Source organism: Euprymna scolopes, chromosome 24 (assembly GCF_053919585.1).
Source record: "Euprymna scolopes isolate OS-2025 chromosome 24, ASM5391958v1, whole genome shotgun sequence".
NCBI classification, from domain to species: domain Eukaryota; kingdom Metazoa; phylum Mollusca; class Cephalopoda; order Sepiida; family Sepiolidae; genus Euprymna; species Euprymna scolopes.
In genome coordinates this window covers 9,911,655-9,935,415 of record NC_136505.1, presented here as the reverse complement: position 1 = coordinate 9,935,415, position 23,761 = coordinate 9,911,655, and the positions used below count along the sequence as shown (strand labels likewise).

The 23,761-nt window shown below is 32.9% G+C and overlaps 1 protein-coding gene across 2 annotated transcripts in view; it reads right to left on the bottom strand.

Annotated features, from left to right (window-relative positions):
• LOC145246583 (protein VAC14 homolog) overlaps positions 1–23,761 on the bottom strand; it is a 470,245-nt gene that overhangs the window by 300,163 nt on the left and 146,321 nt on the right. For both annotated transcript variants that reach the window (XM_080108197.1, XM_080108198.1), the window contains exon 16: positions 7,679–7,835. In XM_080108197.1, the coding sequence (XP_079964323.1) occupies positions 7,679–7,835 (157 nt within the window). The remainder of the gene's footprint in view (positions 1–7,678; positions 7,836–23,761) is intronic.

The window sequence follows — 23,761 nt, the reverse complement described above, 5'->3', positions numbered from 1 at the left end:
TATCTTTCACAAACTCAGAAATCTATTATACCCGAGAATCTACACAGAATTTTGAATGGAAACCTTTTTTAATCCACAGGAGTTGCATGTTCTTGTTCCATCAGCCATGAGGAAATGAGAGCTCTTGTTTTGTGGTATAATTTGTATTATTGAGAGTCGTCTGCACTGAGGATTGAATCTTCACCCTCTAGAAAAGTGTAACTTACAACTAAATTTTAACAAATATTTAATCCATTTTGCCAAAGGTCCACACACACACACATACAAAATAAAACATTCATTTCAACATAGGGACACACACTAAAACATTCCTTTTCAGGCACACACACACACACACACACACACACACACACAAAAAAAAAAAAAAAAAAAAACATTCATTTCCCCATAGACAGAGACACACATACACAAAAATTTCATTTCCACATAGATAGACACACACACACACAAATATATTCATTTCCACAGACACACGCACACACAAAAAAAACATTCATTTCCACATAGATAGACAAACACACAAAAACATTCATTTCCACATAGACACGCACATACAAAAACATTCACTTACAAATAACACACACACAAGCACACAAAAACATTCACTTGCAAATAACACACACACACAAAAACATTCACTTGCAAATAACACACACACACACAAAAACATTCACTTACAAATAACACACACAAAAACATTCACTTGCAAATACACACACACAAAAACATTCACTTGCAAATACACACACACAAAACATTCACTTGCAAATGCACACACACACACAAAAACATTCACTTGCAAATACACACACACAAAAAAAACATTCACTTATAAATACATACAAATATGTGCAAAAAGATATTTACTTTTCCACATACTCACAAAATAGTATTCATTTGCACATACGTGCATTAATGGAAAAAGATATTCACTGGTGCACATCCACATAGAAAAAAAATTATATATTCACCTGCACACACAGAAAAAGTTTTATATATATATATATACACACACACACACTAGCAAGGAAACCCGATGTTGCCGGTGATTGACTGATGATTAACAAATATTTCACACTCCCATATTTTTAGTGTCATCGAAATCTGTGAAATCGCCCAGGAGGAAGCTTCCATGCAGTAAGTTAGTCCAAAATATATGTTATCCTACGTTGCACTCTAGAGAACCTAGTGTTTCTTTTATAAAATTATTTTATATAAACTACTTTCCAGTTAACAAAAAAAAAAAACACATTAAGAAATTTACGTGCAGGGTTTGAACCTACAGACCACGTCATGCAAAAAAAAAAAACAAAAAAAAAACACACTAACAACTTACACACAGTAAAATTTTCACAACCCGTTGTTCTATCAATTGTTGCTAAGTGACGACATGGAAAAAATGGCTTTACCGATGATAGATGAATTAAAATAACGGTTTGATTATCGATTATCTTTAATTAACGAGGATATTCGGAGACAAAACTTAACTAAGATCACACCCAGACTCATACACTAAAGTTCTGTAAATTTTAAAGAAAATCTGTTCAGCCTTTTTGGAGTCTGTAAGGAATGAACTAACACGCACAGCTAAAGTTGCATTTATATAATTGTAAAGATATATATATTTTTTTAAGTTTGTTTTTGAAATGTCGTTACTAACGGGTCTAGATTGCTTAACTCAAAATATATATATATACACACAGACACATGATATGCTGGAAACCAATTAGAATTCTACATAAGTTTTTCATCTGAGATAAATAAAAAAATACACACACACAAATATGACTTGCTAAGACAGTGGAATGTTTAAATTCGGGAAATCAAACAGGAAATGATTGCATCATGAAAAGCATTTCATCTGTTATTTATTCACGTGAAAATGAGTGCTGCGTTTCGTTGGAAATATCCTGTTTATAAATGAGATTCTGCTGCAAAGAATGCATCTGTATAAAGAGAGTCAGCGCAGGCAGCGATAAAGGTGCACGTTTATTAATCGTGGCCAAAAGGACCGACAAAAAGGGTGTAAGAGTTTTATAAGGTAATCAATATTCTTGTAGATAGCAGAACCGGATGGACAGACGCAGAGTGGACAGAACAAGACCGATATGTAGAAAGGAGGGGGGTTAAAAAGATGCAGAGGAGAGCAAAGAAGAGAGACACGTTTCTCTTTTTTACTAGACTAGCAGGCGTACCCGGCGTTGCCCGGGTGTGGAGAGGTTTTATGGTAAGTTTATTGAGCAATGGAACCCTAAAAAAAAATAAAAAATAATTAAAAAAAAAAAAATGTTTGAAAACCCCTTTAAAAAAAATAGATTAAAAAATGAAAATAGCGAGTACCCGTGTGAGCGCAAAAACAAAAATGGCAGGCAGGCTCTAACCAGTAACGCTAAGAGGAAAAGGAAGTGAAAAAAAAAAATGAACGGTTTAGTCGCCGCGACATACAACGTCAACAAAAATACAAAAATATCAACAAAAACATGCCCCCTCCGTGTGAAAAATGGCCGAGTTGACGGTCAAATAATTAATGTTTTTGGCCAATTTTTGGATATTTGTTGTCCGAGAGATGAAGCTTTCAAACGATACCAATTTTGTCAGTGTTGTGTGCGTTTGTCGAAAGTTTTAGCGAGACATACACACTAACAGACAGGTGAGATTTATATAATAGACTAGCGGGGAGTACCCGGCGTAGCCCGGGTGTTTGTAGGTGTGTGTGTTGGGGGGTGGGGGTGATCAAACCAACCCTGTTTTAAAAAAAAAGCGTTGGCCGGGTATTTGGAGGTGTAAAAGAAAAAAAAATGCCTTAGTAGGAAAGTAGGCTTGAACCCCGAACCTTTGAACCTTTGACGTGGAGGTGGAAATGAAATGGAAAAAAACCCTGGGACCTAACCATCTCGGCCATGAGAGAAGAGGAATGAAAAACATCTTAATTTAATGTTTATAAAATGAAATTGACAGGTGCGAGAAACTTAAGTCACGTGATGTTTGACCTTGAAACATGATGCAGCTGCAAGCCAGTTTTTGCTTGTTTCATACTGAAAAGCGAAAGATACACGGGACACTCTAAAAATCTGGAAAAAATAGCGCATGAAAGTCGGGCAAATTAAATAGACACGCGACCCCCGTTCGTAACTATTATCATTTAGACGTGATATAAAAAGTTTTAAGACGGAATGAGCGGACCGAGAAGTCCAACGCAAAAAGCCTTTTACAGCCATACACAAAAAGCGAACATACATACATACATTTTCGCTTTTATATTTATAGATGCCAATTATTAGCTCAAACTATTTCAAACATGTTGTTTCTTCTCACAAGCGATTTGACCCTACCAATCAGAGCCTCTCATATTTCTAAGTCATATTTTCTTCTTTTTTTTTTTAAGTAACACTAACTGTACCTAGATAGGATGAAAATATTTTTAACTAGGCAGAAACAAATTAAAATAAGGACATGTTTTACAATAGACAACAAAACGATACATATATAACAAATAAATGTTATCAAAGGGAAGATAAGAAAATGAAACAATTAGCGAAACTTCCCAGATGTGAACCTCCCATGTCGGGCATTTTTTTTTTTTTGTTCTCACATAACACTTGACAGTATTTGTTTTCCAACTGAATAAACACTTTAAAATAAGTTAAAACACTAAAAACATATCCAGTCAGTAACTTATCTTCCCTTTGATAATTATGGTTTATTATCTAATTGTTTTTTGGCTATTTTTTCATTTAAAAAAGAATGCCTCAAAATAATGTATAATCATATATACGAGAAACACATGGACACAAGTAGTCACAAAATGTTATATATATATATATATAAAGCAAGACAAGATGGAAAACAGGCGCTTATGTCAACGGATCATTAAATCTAAGGGAGATAACCAGCATAAACATAGCAAAAATAAGAATATTTTGTAAGATATAATTTGGGACGCTGAAACAATCTGTAGAGCAATTAAAGAATGTTAAATGAAAAAAAGAAAAAAAAATGATTACACGATTACTGTAGACGAGTTCTGGGAATTGCTGAAGCAGTTTACGAAAAGGAAACAAGTTAGCGAAGTTAATTTACGAACTTAAAATATAACAATGTTAAGTAACAAAAACTTATTAATTAACGTTCACAAAACAAAAGTAAACTGTTATAATGTAACGATGTTAATTAATTACAAAAATTAAATAAATTTGTTCGAAACGATGATTAACCAAAAACATAAATAAACTTGTTAATTAACGAAAATAGCAATACTTTTTTTTAAGAGATTTTGAAGGGTTTTTTTTAAACACAATTAAAAAAAAGAAATTTGTTTTTCTTTATTTTAGGTAATCAGTCAGGATGATTAAAACTTTTTTTAATGAGATTTTGAAGTATTTAAACTGTCAATTTCTGGCTATGATTAAAGTTTCATTTTTTTTTTCTTGTTACTATTCTGTAGGTTCATTTTGCAAGGTATAATTTGGGGCACATAATAATTAACACAAAACAACGAAAATAGAAAACCTTTCTTTTTTCATTTAACATTCTTTCATTGTTCTACTGATTTTTTAGTGTCCCAAATTATATCATCCAAAATATGCTTATTTTTGTTATGTCTATACCGGTTATCTCCCTTACATTTAATGATCCATTGACATAAGCGCCGGAAAACATACTCAATGGTGAATTAAATAATGTAAGCGAGATACGTCATATTTTTAAGCAGCATGAATTCTCACCATTACATTCTTGCAAATTATAGCCATTGTAACAATGTTTCCAACTGGAATAGTTCTTTTTTTAAAGTCCATCAAAAGTTTTATCAAGGTTATACTTGCTGTTAATGCACATAAAACTCTCTATTAAGCCGAAAAGACGCGCATGTTAACAGTATATGAAGCTGAAAATATGTTGGTTCATAGAAGCATCTTGGAAGAAAATGAAAAATCTCTAAGAGGCACTTTGTGTGTGTGTGTGTGTGTGTGTGTGTGTGTGTGTGTGTGTGTGTTCGTTCCTAATTGACTCGAAAATGGTTAGGTCGATTTTTATGAAATTTCACATGAAGGTACTTTATGTGCCTGGCAGTGTTCTTAGATAGGGTTTGTATTGGAATGTCTTCGATAAATATCGATAATTGAAATGATCTGGTGAAAGAAGGAACAGGCGATTTTGACCAAAGTTTACAACTTACACAGCCTAACATCACAAGTGCATTTGAGAAGTTTTATGACCACACAAGCTGAAAGGCTAGGCATATAAAATCAACAGTACGTTCTTTCATAAGACAAGGGCGCATTTAAATGAATGTTTGTTTCAAGCACAAGTGAACCATGATACTTGACTATTGCATTTGGAACTTTAATTCAAGCCATTATATATAAAAATAATTTTATAAAATCAACAGTAGGTTCTCTATAGTGCAATGTGGACTACAATATATTGTGAACTTAGTCTCTGCAACAGGAATGAAAAGCTTCCTTCACGTGCACCTTGATTTTTTTTTATTTATTTTTTTTTTATTACATTTTCACCCCAAACAAGGCGCATTGCCACTTTGGTGTAGGGGGCTACTATCAGGGGCAGCAACTACTGGGGCAATATGTTGGGATTTGGGCAGCAAGATGTCGGTTCACGTTGCACTTGAACTTATGCATGTCAGTACAGTTAGGGAAGCAGGAACCTGGAATGGAATTCCAGAGTCTAGCAGTTCTGGGGAAGAAACTACTGGAGTAGAAAGATCTTCTACATCTAGGGATCTCTACTGCGTGGGGGTGGGATTTATCTGCCTGTCGGGTTTGTCGAGGGTGTTTACGTCGTGGGGGCACAAGTCATTGCAGTTCGTCAGAGCATTCACCATTAAAATACTTGTAGAACAGGCAGAGGGATGCAACGTTTCGTCGATGGGACAGAGGCTGAAGCTTAGATGCCAGTTCAGGGCCTATCAGATTGGTGACTCTTTTTTTAACCTTGTCTAGGAGCGAGAGACTAGTAGCAGATGCACCAGCCCAAATGCGACAACAATACTCCATACATGGACGAATGGTGGCCTTATAGAGGTACAGGATACTTTCAGGTGTCAGTAGTTTTCTAGCACGGTAGAGAGAGCCTACCTTTTTCGCAGCGGCTCTGGCAATGTTTTCAATATAATTGGTCTAACTCATGGTTCCTGTGAACCTTAGGCCAAGCAGTTTGAAAGATGTACTCTCAGACAGGGAGTCACTAGCCATTGCTATTGGTGGCAGAGAAGGTTTCTTGTAATTATTGAAGGAAACAAGTTTAGTCTTGGCAGCATTGAATGTGACCATCCATTTATGTCCCCATTCCACTACAGATTGGAGGTCATCCTCTAGTGTTTTTGCCATTTCTTTAGATATGTGTTCATTTGTTTTCCTGTCATGCCTGTTATAGAGTGTAGTGTCATCAGCATATATACCCATCTCAGAGGCAGTTTTGTCGGAGAGGTCATTAATAAACATAAGGAACAATAGAGGTCCAAGGATAGACCCCTGAGGTACTTCCGCATTTATATCACACTGTTTAGATGTACGACCGTCGAGGACAACCTGGATTTTTCTCTTATCTAAGAAAGATTTAATTATGTTAAGTATTCTACCAGTGATACCGTATGATTTAATTTTCCTGAGGAGACCCTTGTGCCATACCCTGTCAAAAGCCTTAGATATATCTAGAACTACCACTCTGCCCTCCCCCGCTTTGTCCAGTGAATGGTATATACGTTCAGAGATTACAGTGAGGATGTCAGCTGTGGAACGGGCTTGTCTAAATCTATATTGTTTGTCAGTCAGAAGTTTAGCATCTGTAAGGTGCCGATGGGTCCCTAACTAGAGCAAACAATCAATCAATTTGATTGAAAAATAATCGATTTCACAGATTTTCGATGATAATAAAAATATGGATGTGTGAAACATTCATTGATCACCATTCAATCCTGGGCAACGTTGAGTCACTCTGCTAGTATAGAATAAACAGAGAAACTGCTTTAAAAATATGCTAAGATGCAAAAGAAAGAAAAAAGAATTTTATTTTCTTTCTTTTATTTTTTTTTAAGATGAAATCCTAATTAATTTCGGATTTAAAATCAGAGAGAGTCCTTTAGTTTTGCTGGTCTCTTTTCTTTTTTTTACCTCGGCAGTAATAAGTCTATCCTTGTATTGCCTGCTGTTAATGCATGTAGAACTTTCTAGTGAGCCAAAACGGGGCGCATGTTCACCATATATATGAAGCTGAAAATGTGTCAGCTCGTAGAAGTATCTTGAAATAAACTGTTTTAAAAACATACTAAGATGGAAAAAAAAATTTATTTTCTAAGTTAAAATACTTATTAATTTCGGATTTGAAATTCTTCATCAGAGAAAGAGTTCTTTAGTTTTGTTGGTCTGTTTTTTTTTTCTCCCTGAAACTTGTATTAACAATTCTTTCTTTATTTAAACAAACTGAAGCCACAGACATATTATGAAGAAAAAAACAAACTGGTTAGTCAGACTCAAATATCAAGGTGTCAGATGCAATGCTGTTTAGATCTAAATTCCAAAATCCAACAAAATAATTTTAGATGTTCAATGACTAAAAGAAGTTCTTTGTAAAAAAACTCTTTCCTTCTGCAAGCTGACCCCCCACCCCACACACACACACGTGCTAGACCCACCCAAACAACATATGCAGATTAACTTACCTTTTTTCGGGTGGAGTCAAGTGAAAGTGTGGGATGCACTGCAAACGGGACAGTAGAATACGAAATGCATCTGATTGCGGAAGCAGCATAAGAATTCCATATAAGCTTTTCACCAAATATTGGCTATTCTCAGCATCCAGCATTTGGAGACGTAAATCTGGAGTAAAAACAAAAAAAAAAAAATTTGAAAAAATAATAATGAAACTAACAATAATGTGATTGGTCATAGATTTTATTCAATAAATACATTATTCAAAATTTGACGTGCTAGGAAAATAATTATTTAAATTGAAAAGTTTACTTTCAAATATCTATTTTTAAAAATTTCTTCTATACAATACTAACCCAGTCATAAAATACAGTAAAAAAAAAAAAAAAAAAAACAGGACTTGGGTGCCATCTTCTCGTGTTATTAAAAGAAAAAAAAATTGCAACGAACTTAAAAAACTTAAGTTCGTAAGCGAACACTATCGATTGGACCAAGAAGTCACACACATTATCACATTGTAAATTTAGATTTTTAAAATGAAATAATGAATCGACCATTTGTGCATGTGTGATTAACAAACAGCGTCAAAAACTCAAGATTGTTACCTGACCCCCCCTTTAAACAAAACAACATTTCTACATGAAATAATTGATGCTTTTTTTTCTAATTTTTCAATGTTATGTGAGAAAGATTGCTCTTTTTAACAGTACCTGATTAATGCCAGTCTGATGCGAATGACAAAAGTTTTTAGCCAACAAACAAACACACAAACGACTGAGATTTATATAAATAGACTAGCCTGAGTGCCCGGCGTTGTCCAGGTGTTTGAAGGTGTGTGTTGAACAAAAAAAAATTTTTTAAAGTGGTAGTAGGCAGGTAGGCTCGAACCCGTACCGCAAAGGAGGAAAAGAATGTGAAAAAAATGTGACGTCTTTGCTGTTGTGCCCATCGTCAAACCGGAAATGACGAATGTTTAAATTAAGGCTAGTCAATTGAAAAAACGGGGATGACTTTCGAAAATATTGGCAAAAAAAGCGACTTCTCCCCATAGAAAAGTGCCCAGTTGAGGGTGAAGAAATTAATGTTTTTAGCCAATTTTTTTATATTTGTTGTCCGAAGGGTCGAGCTTCAAGATGATACCGATCTCATGAAAATCCGTCACCTCTGTTGAAAGTTTACATGCATACATACATACATATATACATTTAAACAGACAGGTAAGATTTATATTATAGATGAGGATTTTTAAGTAGAATGTATCAATTGCACCACTTACAAAGATTAATGTTGCCCGACTTGGACTTATGAAATACATGTGCGCTAAGAAATGAGCGAGATAAATGTCAGTAAAACAAAACTAAACTCTTCCCACTTGAAGTTGAAAGAGACTGAAGGTGGAAAGGTTCAAGAAATAGAGAAATGTACAAGATGCCTTCAATAAGTTTCCAGACTTTTTTCATATGGGCACTTTAATGAACAGTACACACATGAAACTTTACTCCCCTTCAAAGTAATCTCCTCCGGCTGCAATGCATTTGTTATACTGTTCCAACAACTTCTGGAAGGTTCCATGGAAGTCCTTTTGTGTGAGCATGTTTACATAGAGTGTGAAGAACTGTCTTGATACCATCTTTCTTTTTGATTTTTTTCTGATCTTCACACTTCGGACAAAATGCGCACAAATCTTCCGCATCTTCATTTCCTCGTGAATAATTGTGTTCACAGTTCCCACACTGACATCAAACTGTGTGCTTATTGTCTCTATATTAAATTCTTTATTTTAGCCAATCAATTCTGGTGTTCTGACTCCCTTACTATTCCCACAACTCTCATCATCCCTTACAGATTCCCCGCCTTCCTTGAATCTCTTATGCCACTCAAAAACTGCTCGATGTATGCAAGATGGTCAAAAAGTAGTTTGAAGCATTCCATACATTTCTGCAATATTTTTTTCCAAGTTTAAAACAGAATTTCATTGCATATCATACTTCTAAAGTGTCCTCGCATCCAGATTGCATTTTTGAAATTAATCAGCTATGATAATCACGCTTCAGTAGGGTGTATTCCAATTCCTGGTATAGCTGTTCATTTGAACCTGAAATCTTAAAAAATTGGTCAGTCATCTCATAAGATGTACAGTAATAACATACTGAATTTTCAAGAGTCTATGATAATTTTAAATGCCTGTACAAAATGTTTGGAAACTTATTGAAGGAATCTTGTATCAGAGTTATTCGCAATCTTCTTTTTCATGTACTAATGGAATTTCTTTTGAAAATAAATGATTTTTATACAATCACTAGAAAACTACCCAGCCCAGAACAAGTAAAATTCCTTGAAATAAACCAATTCATAACCTCTTACAAAGACTAAAATCAAGATATAATAAAAACTTTATACCTAGAATCCATATTCCGATTTTCTTCAAAATCTATTACATGATTTTGATTCTAAAAATAAATGTCTAAAATTTAAGGCTTAAGGAGTCTTAAGAAGGAATTAAAATTCATGAAATTCTGCTTAATTTAGGTTTAATGACAATGGATCAAATTTAATGCAAATCTGAAATATTCGAATTTTCAAATGGGAGGTTGTGCCCATATTATACCCTCATAATACTCCAAAGTAACTGAAATTTGGAAAATATTTATTAATTGACGTTTGAAATATTTATTAATTGATGTCTAATATTTGATAATAAAATTGTTTAAACACTCTTAATTTTCATGAAGAGCTCCCCCTCTCATTGCCACCCCCCGCCAATGAAACTAAATTAAACTAAATATTGCCTACATTATTCACCCTTACTCCTTGTGTACTAAAATTCATAAAGCTCGGTTAATTACTTTAGAAGTGAAACCTATACATACAAATATATAAACATATACACATACCAAACTTTATATAGCAATAACAATTAACATAAAAAATATCAAAAAGTATTTTCAGCAATGGCCAAGATCTTTAAGAGTTACTCTCCTCTGACCTTGAACATATGATGCAATGGGGAAAAAGGTGGCTGGTTAATTTTATTGCATCCCAAACCAAGCTTCTATCTTTTCACCACCAACGCTCTGATCTCCACTTGGCTCCAATTCAAATGAATGGTTCTCATCTTGAGAAACTTCCCTGTTTCAGCAAGCTTCTGAGACTAACCTTCACTCCTGGCCTGAAATGGAGGACTTACATCAAATCAGTTGCCAAAGTCACGGAAACAAAGGTTGGATCTCACTATCGCTCCAGAAGATATTTCACTCCCAACGTAATACTCTGTGTGTATAAGAGTCACATATGTCATAAATGGAGTATTGGTGTCACATCTGGTGAAGAGCTGCTGATAGCCTCGTATAATTTTATTTAAAAAAAATGCAGAAGGTAGAATCAAAACTGCACACTCAATGTTTTCTGTTTGAAACTTCCCCAATTAAGCAAATCAGACATTTATAACTTTGAAAATAATAACGTTCATGAGAAAAATATGATATAGGCATTTGAAGTTTGGATCATTAAGATGTAGGAGCACCTAAATATTCACAAATAAAGAATAACGTAAAGATGTAGAACCACTTCCATTGTCTTCCCTGGAGAATTTTATACATATGATATCAATTTCATTGAAATAGGATATATTTGCAGTTTTAAAGGGGGCACCAAAAGATTCGAGACCACATCTACTGTCTTTCCCAGAAGATTTTATCATCTATGCAATTCAAATGTCATAAGCATATTTAAAGTAATTAATTTTCCAAAAACAAAAAGAAAAGAAAAGGTATATGGCGTGATTGAAACAAAACCATAAGCTGTTCCATCACATACAAGGTTGGTTTTATGTGATAAATCTAAACTTTGATGGCCACTGCTACGATTATATTCTTGTTGCTGGTCATTATTAAAATAATGTAAAAGATTTGCAACATCATGGAAACCTTTTAAGTTAAAACTAATCTTAAAAATATTTCAAAACTGGTTCTGCAAACTTTTATAATTGATTTGTGGGCTAATTGATGTTCCAATTCTATTGAGTTCGAAAAAAAAAAAAATCTGACCTCTAGAAAGAGGAAAAATGAGGCGAAATGAATAAAAGAAGACATGTGTGTGTAAATGTTTGTTCCCTGCCACCCACAGGTTTTTTTTAAGTTCCCTATCATTTTCTTTCCCCCCCCCCGTTCTCGACAAATATCAACAGAAATGTTTTGCACACAATCAAGAAACAAGTCGGTGTTTCCAGAGATGGCGCCATTTTTAAACGATTATGATTTTTTTTTTCTTCTTTAAAATAAAGAAACAGAAATCAATAAAGAAGAAGAAATATTCTTATCATAAAACACCAGAGGAAAATGATGACGAATCACAAAGGGAATCAATTGGACGTTTTCACACATTTTGATACAAGATTTCAGGAGAGTTTTTTTTTTATCTTGTTATTTTTTCTTTAGAACAGTTTCTCATTTCCAAGGAAATGGTGTGTATGCGCTTATGCATATATGTATGTAATTATGCATGTATGTGTGTATGTAATTATGCATATATGTGCTTATGCATATATGTGTGTATGCTTTCTGTGCCTATACATGCGCTGATGTGTATGTTGTGTATTTATCAATGAATGAGTGCATGTTCATGCATCTTTGTGTGTGTTTATATGCGTTGTTTTGGTAAAATATGATTTTCAATTATATTTCACTCTTTGTGTATACCAATCCTTTTTTGTTTAGAAGCTCAATGTATATTAAATATAACAGCAGAGCATATAGAAAAGAATAGCAATATAGCTACATTCCAAGATACAAAAATTTATTTTTCATGCAAAACAGTTCCTCCAGCATGTTAAAAATTTGATATATTTTTTAAAGATCCGTCTCATTATGCAAAAACAATCAGTCATTATTACGTCAATACAAACTCTTTTTGTGCATATACTCCTCAGAAAAATTTTTGAAATTCTTTGCTTAGAAAGAAAAATGCATGATAATATAATTGTTGCAAGAAGAAAAAGAAAAGAAAATTCATAAAAGACTCAACATTGTGTGTTTGTTCCGGCAGCCATCTTGGTTAACTGGAGGAGCTGTTTTGCATGAAAAATAAATATTTCAATCTTAGAATGTAACTATACTGTCATACTTTTTATATGTATATAACATTATTTTTAAAATTGGAACCTATCAAGATAATAATAAGATTGGATAGAGTAATTAAGAAATAGAAAAAAAAAAATAGACGATGAAAATAAATTTAAATAAATTTTAAAAAAATTATTGATCCATCAAATTCAAACATACTAACAAACATACTAGTGAAAAATTCACAATTCATGGATTTTTAAAGACATGCAATTTTTAAAAAATGTATCAATGGTTGACGTACATTTTTAAAAATAGATTATAAATAAAAAGAAACGTTTTCTTATATATCTTTTTTTATTTTATTAATTTATGTAAACCATTAATACATTTTTCTTAATGTTTATCCTCTGAAGAAAAGAGCTTATCTTTGAAAATCCATGGATTAAGAATTTTTCATTAATATTATTCCTGTTTTGAATTTACGGGATCAATAAATATTGTAATTTATTCAATTTCTTTTCATCTATTTTCATATTTCTTATAAGTGTGTGTATTTGTATCGCACGGCATAATCACGTTGATACACTGGTTCTCGTCAGATTACCGAAGTTAAGCAACATTAAGCCTGGCTAGTACCAGATGGGTGGCCATTTTGGAATTCTAGGTGCTTTATATGCTTTCCACTTATCTCGGCATTTGTTTCCAGTCGTCCTGAACCTCCACTTGCCACTGGTATTCAACAATGTTGACTCAGAAGAGGTGTGGTTGGAGACTGCGAAACTCTTGCCACAAAAATTCCACGCGCAGACACCCTTACAGTGGGTATCCATAGTCTGTCAAGACTGAAGGAAGCTCTTTTTTTTATTTTTATATATAATGTTTTTTCAGGGAGGTAATGTTTGATCAACACTGCTAGAAAGCGGTGATTTAATATACTGTTCTGTTTTTAAATCCCCAAAACAGTATTTCATGGTAATCAACTGATGATCCCAGAAATAACATTAGGACTAGTGTAACTTCTTGGGAGCAAATTAATATAGTGATTACAAGCGGTTAATTGATTTAAAGACTTTGGATCCAAAAGTTTTGTTTTAATATAGTTTTAAAGGTTGAAAAACTGGCAAAACTTATAAAAAGTACAAATCATTTAAATTTCTACCATCTTTGCATTATACACTAAACAGCTGGGTTGCAAAATTCATAATGATTAGTTAATTAGCTTAGGAGAAAATCGTGTATATCTGTACTTATATTTAAAATAATATACATAATAAAGTGTAACATATTTCTATTAAAACTTCTATCTCTTTATCTCTTTCTTTCTTTCTCCTCCTCCCAGCCCATTCCTTTCTGGACATACACCCACACATACAACTCCTCTTTATATATAGGTTCTTGAGCTGACATAAGGGAAGTAACTCCTTGATAGAAAAGAAAATAAAAACTGTAAGAAATACCCACTACCCCCTTTTTGTCCTTTTAAGGTCAAAGGGATTTTTATCCTCGGGCCCCCAAAATCAACAGATTAGACCATTCCTGTAATGACTTGGTCCCAGTTAATTGTGGTCGGTGTAATTCTAGTTTGTGCAGCTCTAGAAGATTCACCTTTCCAGGCTTTGCCTTCTCTCTTTGAAAAGAGCAACCTTACCAGAGAATGCTGTCAGGGCTGCCTAGGCATTTTTTGCAGGTCAGAGTGGCCTTCATTGGGGGCGTCGACTTTTCAATCCACTTTCCAACCCTGGCGTTACAGTTCTCAAAGTGAGAAGGAACTAAATACTCCCCCCCCCCCCAGTTCTTTTTTTATTTCAGATATTATTCATTTAGGGCAATGCTGATGAAGAAAATAACTACAATTGTGGGTGTCTATTTTGTAGTTTTTGACTTAACTGGATATACACACATACTGACACCTGCATTTTATATAACAGACATCTCTTTTTTTTGTATTTTGTTTATTTATAAATTGAAATCATTTTCTTCTTATATTAAATGATAGGATGGCATCCAGGGTGGGAAAGCAAGAGGACATAGAGGGTTATCATTCATTCTGCGGCAACATTGGGGAATGCCTGCAAGTATATTATAAACATCATGGCATCCAATATCTACAAGCAATTCTATTAATGTTCTCTATGATGCTGCACTTATGTAACAATATCAAAAAGATTACACATCTGGCCAAGTGAACAGGAAACATGCTTTGGTTATGAAGACAATTTCTTTTAGAGAGAGCAGAATAATTTGGTGTTGACTTTATGAGTGTAAATAAAACTGCGCTTACAATTTTACTATGTAGTGTCGGAAGTTGGACAGAAGTGGGCTGCGACCATCTAAGTAATTTCACATAAGCAGCAGCCCTTTGATCTTCTCTCAACGATTAAGTTGTAGTAGAAGTAAGCAATTACACGCCATGAGAGGAAATTTTTCCTCTTTAAAAAATAACAATATAACATTAATATTATAATTTCTTACATAATTAATACTATAAAATAACAATATAACATTAATATTATAATCTATCATAATATAAAATATATTAAATCTAATTTATAAAGCTCACTATTTATCCGTCTGTCTGTCTGTCTGTCTCCATATTTTTAAACTATCTCTTCCTAAACTGAAAGTCGCAGAGCAGTGCTAGGGGTCTCAAATAATTCGATTTTTTTACGGACCATTCTTTTATGCGTCGTTAGCCGGTTAAAATAGTTTTTAAGGGGTCAAAAAGAGGTCAAAATTTAAAAAAAAAACCACTTTGTACATTCATCTTAGTTTATTTTTAATCAGTTTATATGTGTGTCACATTGGTACAGTGGTAACGTCACCAGCTTTGAATGCTACAGTTTTGTTTTCGGTTTCAGTTTTAGCTGATGGCACTCAAATATTTTTTTTTTTTTTTACATTTGAAATCACAATTATAATAATATATACGAAATCTGGACAAATAAAAATATCATATATTACCCCCTCCCCACCGGCTAGAACAATCTAATCTATAATATTATAACTTTTACTATTAAAATACATTACATTACAATTAGAAAATAAAAAGAGTTTGTTTTTAGCGTTTCTGGAGCCTTTGAAAAAAGAATACTGTTCTATTTTTGAACTCTTCTCTTATTGCCCCCCTCTTTCCCCGACCTGAACCCGCTGGACTACTCCGTTTGGTCATACGTCGAGAATATCATCAACATAACCTCTCATAACACCAAAGCCAGCCTGATCGCCGCCATCCACCGAGTATTCGCCAAGCTCCCACCGGCGCTTGTGGGAAAGACATGCTCCCAGTTTTAGATCAGTATTGCGGCAGTGATTGAGGCTGAAAGCGGCTACATTGAATAGATGTCAGCTCTATTACATAATCAAGTTACCTGAATTTATTTTTTCAATAAAAGTTTTTAAATAAAGCTGTAGTGTTTTCTTTAAGGCGACAAATTTATCGTTCCACCTTGTAGTATCATGTTTTAAGGGCATGATATAGTTACAATTGAAAATTCAAATACACTACAACCTCTACATACAAAATTAATTGGTTCCAGCTTGGCCTTCATATTTTGAAATTTTCATATCCTGGCGTTTTAAACTTAAATGTCTAATCCATTCCAAGTCGTATTTCAAAAATGAAATGGATTAGTTATTTTGTTGTATATGGAAGGGAACAGCTCCCGGTATTTAGAGAAACAAAGTAATTAGGATCGAAAATAATATTTAATGCTGGAGAATGCTGGAATCGAACTTAGTGATCAAAAGTTAAAAAGAATACATATTGCTATTTAGATGGGATTCCAGGAATGTAGAGAATTGTCCATTATATTAGGAATAACTATACAACTAGTTGGGTCAGAGCAGGAGAATAGGGCAATGGAAATTAAGAAATGTCTTTGTGTTGCCAGAAACGTGTTGGAATCATATGTAATATGCAAAATATACATGAAAAACATTCACATGTTTAAGCACATTCTGACATCACAAAGAAAGATAGATTCAATATATTCAGTTAAATTAAAGTTTGAATAGAGTTCAAGAAGAGTTAAGTTTGGTTGATTTGACAGTTAGAGTCAGGAGAGTTGTCAGTTGAGAGAAGAGAGTTGAATTAAGCTCCTTTTGGAAGCGAGGCAGAAAGGAAGACAAGACAATGTAGTATATCTAACAGGCATCAAATTCCAACCATTCATCACCAGCTGAAATAAATGTCCTCATGTTCTTTGTAAGCCTTTGTCTTCAATGTTATTTCAACCGTAAGGTAATGTGTTTTTGTCTTCATCTCGTAAAAGAACTTTATAGGAAAGCCCTTCTGAAGATGTTGTTTGTATCCCCCCTTCCAAAGTGGTGTATCCCTGCTTCAATAAGTTAAAAGTTTAAGTTAAAAGAACTGTCTATTACACATCTCTCTTCATCTATATCAGCCTCCTATTAATAATATTATAGATGTGAACTCTTGCATCATCATCGTCGCCATAAGCGTTGTTATATAAATGACGTCTCCTCCTCCGTTATAAGATGTCTCTGTTATAGGCCATTATATATTGTGTCCCCGATATGTACACCCCACTATTCAATAATTTTCTTACAGCTAATTTGCAATTTCTAAGGAAAATAACTCTCCCACTCCTTGAAAAAATTTTAGAGAGTGTATGATAAAATTAAAAACAGAAAATCTATTTTCAATCTATATTCTTCAAATGTGGTAACAATTATAATATGTGCATTGATTAATTGTTCAATTTGTAAAATAAGTTTTATTGGAGGGTGGGGAGTAAGTAGAAAACAATAAAGTCCAGAAAAACTGTTTAGCAGATAAAAAATAAAGATAAGTATTTCAAGAAAATTACAAAATTTATTTTTAGAAATCGAATAACCCTGCTCTTAAAAAGATTTGCAAAAAATTAGGTGCCTGAAAAATAGTCTTTCTGTCCATCATATGTTTCGTGTACTGAAAATTTTTACATCTTGTTTCATAAGCTGAAAATTTCATATCTAGATATTCCATTGTATTTCTGATTTGCATTATATTCCATTGTATTTCTGATTTGCATTAAACTTTATTCACCAATGAAGCAAGATTCTCTGAATTTCAATTCCTTAAGGTACGAGGTGCCTTCAATAAGTTTACAGACTTTTTCCATATGGGCACTTTTATTGATAGTACACACATACAAATCGAGTCCCCTTCGAAGTAATCTCCTCTGGTTGCAATACACTTATTGTACCATTCCAACAACTTCTAGAAGGCCCCATAGAAGTCCTCTTGTGTGAGCATATCAATGACCCCTATCACAGCCTTTTCTATCTCAATTATCTCATAATGACAGCCTCTATGGTTTTCCTTGAGCTTAGGGAATAACCAAAAGTCAATAGGAGCAGAGTCTGAACTATATGTCTTGATGTTTATCTTGGTCAAATATTCTGTGACAAGGATGGAGTTGTAGACTGGTGCAGTGTTCAGGTAGAAATGCCACTGATCCGATTTACAGAATGATGGCCTTTTCCGACGGAATCTCTTTCTGAACTCTTAAAACCTCAAAATAATATTCTTTGTTGACTGCCTGTCCAGTGTGAACCCAGTGCATATAAATCATGCCCATGCTGTCAAAAAAAGGACTCATCATAAGTTTTTGGGTGGATTTGCTGTCTGCCCTTCTGGCTTTCTTGGGTCTGGGAGAGCCAACATGCTTTCACTGGCAACTCTGTCTCTTGGTCTGCGTCATAGCAGTAGATTCAGCTTTCATTAATTCATTAAAGCAACGATTAATTAATAATTAATTTCTGCATGTCATGACATGTTGTTTACTTTTTTCAAATTTACTATGCAGAATTCTTTTTTAGCTACCCATTTTAAACAAGTTAACTATTCTGTACTATCATAAAATTCCTTTAGTTAATCTTCTTGCTTCCTCAGGCAACGCAAAGACATGGGCACCTAATATATATGTACATTAGAGTTGGGTAATTTTAGTTTTAGTATGGATTCTTGGGTGCTAGCTGAGTCCGTGTGATCAGATCAATAAGCAGTTTTCACTGTTTGAAATTTTCCCAACTAAAAATCAATTAAGTGATGTTCTACAGAAACTCAAGTGGACATCAGTCATATTCATCACGATTTCTTTTGCATGAACAACACCTTAACAACAACTTAAGTTTAATCATATCAAACAGTTCTCAAAATGATTTGTTGGCAGTGTACTTTATTTTTTTATCTTTGCACAATGCAACACACTCTTACATATGTCATTATTTTGCTGAGTTTTTCTTTTTTTTGCTTTCTTACTCCTTTCCCACGAATTCATGTTCAGACAGTTGATTTCTAAAGGAAACTTAAATTTATAAAATCCAATACACTGCAGAGCTGTAACGGATCGAGACAAGCTGAAGCAAATTAAGACATACAACGGTGAAGCAAGCTATTTAAATTCACCTTTTATCAATACTATATATATATATAAGCTGAACGTCTGTGTGTGTCTGGTCACGAATAGGCTCCTATATGGTTGACTATTATAGAAAACTGATCACATATAATGATAGAAGATGTATCGAGACACAGGAATGGGTATGTTTGATCTGTCATAATGATGATTCATTAAAATTGTGAAAGTGCAGTGGTCCAAGGGAAAAAGCTATTTGAGTAGAAGATTTTACGGCATCTAGGGATCTCTACAGTGTAGGGGTGGGATTTTGTTGTTTGTCGGGTTTACCGATAGTATTGTCATCAAGGGGGTACTAGTGCTCAGAGTTTGTCAGAGCTCATGGTGTAAGTTGATCTACCTATTTCAGGATTAAATGGACTTATCCAGACACAATACAGTTACACCTAAGCTTCATGGCAGTTGTGGTCATGGAATCAGACATACACTTTTATTAATACGTTTCTGTTAATTATGTGACCGAGTTTGCTATTCCAATGTAGTGGAGGACAATGTTACAAAAGTGCCGATGGACATTGTGTTTGATACATTCGAATTACCAGTTTCACAAATAGCTTCTTAAGAACGAACATCTAAAATGAAAAGTCAACTTCAAGAGAAAAAGATGCTGACTATACAGAGCAAGGCTTAAAAGAAATATGTTATGGTATAAGTTGATTTACCTATTTCTAGAATAAATGGACTTAGTCAAACAAAAAAAAAATTTAATTAAGCATGGCAGTTATGGCCACAGAATCAGGCGCATACTTTTTGTTAATACACTTTTTGTTAATTATACCACAGTGTTTTTCTTGATTATTATAGCTTGACCTTCAAGGCCACAAGAGAAATAATATTTAGATTCACGTGTGTAAAGAGGATTAGTATAGCAAATTTCTGCATAAGGTTAAAATTTAGGTAAAGTAGAATTTTCTAATTAGAATTCGAGTAACGCTCAGTGTTCTAGTAGTGGTGCAATAGAGAGATGAACCCACCATTCTTACATGATGAATAAACAGGGAAGATATTCCCCTTTTCGAATGAACTCATTGGAGGGAGAGAGAGAAAGTGTGTTTGGATAGCTGCTATTTCCTTTGACTATAGGGGAGGAGGTAGGGGCTTCGTGCATATATAGAGTCTAAAGAAGCTTGGAGTCTTTTATAAAAAAAAAAAGTAAAATTTTAAAATGCAGTATAAATTTCTAGTGACACAGTTCAGACTTAGCACTTGCATAAGCCGATTGACTGCTAGGAAATTCACAATTACAAAAGAGAATTCAACTATATAACAGTGTTAAAAAAACAAAACAAAAAAACAAGAAACCTCGACTTAGAAAACAGGGATCATCATGTTTCAAATATTAAAAAAAACAAAAAAAAACACCTGTTAAATTCATAGCTCTACAGTGGAAACTACTACTTCCCAAAGAAAACAAAATGTAGACATAATCCAGTTACTATTTCATAATTAATATATAAAATAATAATATCGACTGGCACCACACCAAATAGTCAAGAAGGGTCGAGGAGGATGGAAAGACTGAGAAGAGAGAGAGAGAAAGAGAATACTAACCAGGCCTCCACTGGATAAATGCGAAGAGGACTGGGACCTTAGAGAAGTTTATAGCCACCCAAATTCCAGTGAAGACCAACGATCATTGCCAGTGAAAAATCAAATGGTAACTAGCTGTTGTGATGACGCAAATTCATTTGCAAAGGTTATCAAAAGAGGTGGAGAGTACTGAAAATTTGAGGAGACTTGTTGTCACTCAGACTCCAGGAAACACCATCGGTTGCTGTCAGTGAACAATTTCTGATGATGAACTGTGTAAGAACTCCTAGTGAATGAACAATTTTTATATATATATATATATATATATATATATATGCTATAAAGAAATAAGAAATATAAACCCCCAAAAAGATTTGAAGACCAAGTTGCATTTACCGATGTTACATTATAATATAAATCTCAACCGGGTTTAAGTGTATGAAGGTATGTATGTATGTATGTATGTACGTTATCTATATATATAAAGGGCAAAATGTTCTCTACAAGGAGGAGTCGGTTTTTCCACCAATATTTTTGCAAGTCATCATCTCCTTTCGATTGACTAACCTTAATTTCAACGTTCACAATTTCCGATTTTGCCATCGGTAAAGGAGTCACATTTTTTCTTCTTTTCCTCCTTCACGTTACCGTTTTTTTTTTTTTTAATCTTTTCCTCCTTCGCGTTACCGTTTTTTTTTTTTTTAAATCTTTTCTTCTTTCACGTTACCGGTTTTTTTTTAAAATCTTTTCCTCCTTCACGTTACCGGTTTTTTTTTTTATCTTTTCCTCCTTCACGTTACCGGTTTGAGCCTGCCTGCTTACTAATTTTTTTTTTTTTTTTTTTTTTTTTACTCCGAGGTTAATTACGTAATGGGATGTTTTTTCCTTTTAAAACAAAAACTGAGTTATTTTACTGTTCGCTTAAATTTTTTTTTACACCTCTCTCCACCCAGGCAGTGTCTATTTTTTTTTTTTTTTTTCTGGTTGTACTGACTCCTTACTACACCACCTCTCCACACCCGGGCAACGCCAGGTACCTCCACTAGTTAATAATATTTATGAAAGTTGTTACTGAGAATAAGACAACTAAAGAAATTCAAATAGTTTATTGTGTCAATGAAGTAGACCTACTGTGGGGCTTGAAGAAGACTTCAGCTAGGCTACATTAGGTTTGAAGCACACAAGACAAGCTCTCCAACTCATGCCTCCCCACGAGGGTAAAGTTAGACACAAGGTGAGTTTTTAATGTAGGAAAAGTCCAGCCTCCCAAAAAAGGGGCACTCTGGATTCAGTAAACAAAATAAAAGTTGTCTCCTGGATATCAGCAGCAGCTGATTATTCTCAAACGACTTCCATTTAACAGAAAATTGACATTCATTCCGCATACGTTCATCATCGGACAATCTCGTTTCAATTTGACTGAAATAGATTCTCAGATTGTCATTAAACTTAATTGGCTAATTTGCAAGATTGTAAAGTTTAACAAGACAAGATAATTAAATAAACAAAAACCAGCAGCAGCATTCGGAGTGTTTTTCTCGTATTTACTTCCGAAATAGAGTCCGGCCTTCTTGCAATTACGCACTGCCTTATTTCCATTAACTGTCCTTACAAGACAACTTTTTTAAAGGTTATAAGGATACACAGTGACATATAAAAGAAAAAAATGTTGTATAGGGAAATTTGGTTACATTTAAAAAAAAAAAAACAACAAAAAAAGTTAAATTAAAACATTTCGAAAACTCAATAATGTTATATAATTTTAATTAAATGGTTTTTAAATTATTATTACTCATTCAATCTCATTTTTTGTTCCGATTGCCTATGTCTGGCACACTAGAGAGTGTGCCAGACATAGGCAATCATAAAAGTCTATATTCCAAATTTCAAGATGTTGCCCATCTTACAATTCATTTCCTTAAGTACATTGGCATGCACAATTCTTGACAGCACCTGTTTCGTAGTGCAAAGTCATTCATTTAATTATTCTATCAATTGATGAATTTATTTCATCCTTAACTGATCAGAAGAATTGATAATTGCTTTTTTCTTCAGATGAGTGAAGGGCAAAATAGATTCATTGATTGATATAATTAAATGAATGCTTTTAGGCGCTATGAAACAGGTGCTGTCAAGAATTATGTATGTCAAACATACTAAAAGAAATAAATTATAAGATGGTCAACATCTTGAAATTTGGAATATAGACTTTTATCATTTATTTTTATGAGAGGAAATATGTGCATTCTACGACGCAAAGGTTTTGTAAAACAAACATTTATTTAAAATTAATATTTTCGATGTGATACGTTTTCTTCAGAATATTTTTCCATGATATATTATTTTTAAAAGGAAAGAATTTGGTAATAAAAAACTGTGTTTTTTGAGAGATTTTTATTACTAACTTCTTTCCTGTTAATAATAACATGTCACAGAAATATATATATATAATATACATATATATATATATATATATTATATGTACATATGCATAATATATGATATATATATTATATATATACACATATATAATATATATAAAATATAATATAAATGTAATATATATATATAAAGTATATATAATATATATATAACATATATACAGTTAATATATATACAAATTATATATATATCAAATATATATATTATATATATAATATATATTATATATATATAATATACATAATATATATAATATACATAATATATATATAATATATATAATATACATAATATACATAATATATATATAATATATATAATATACATAATATATATATAATATACATAATATATATATAATATACATAATATATATATAATATACATAATATACATAATATATATATAATATATATAATATACATAATATATATATAATATATATAATATACATATAATATATATAATATACATAAAATATATATAATATACATAAAATATATATAATATACATAATATATATATAATATATATAATATACATATAATATATATAATATACATATAATATATATAATATACATAAAATATATATAATATACATAATATATATATAATATATATAATATACATAATAT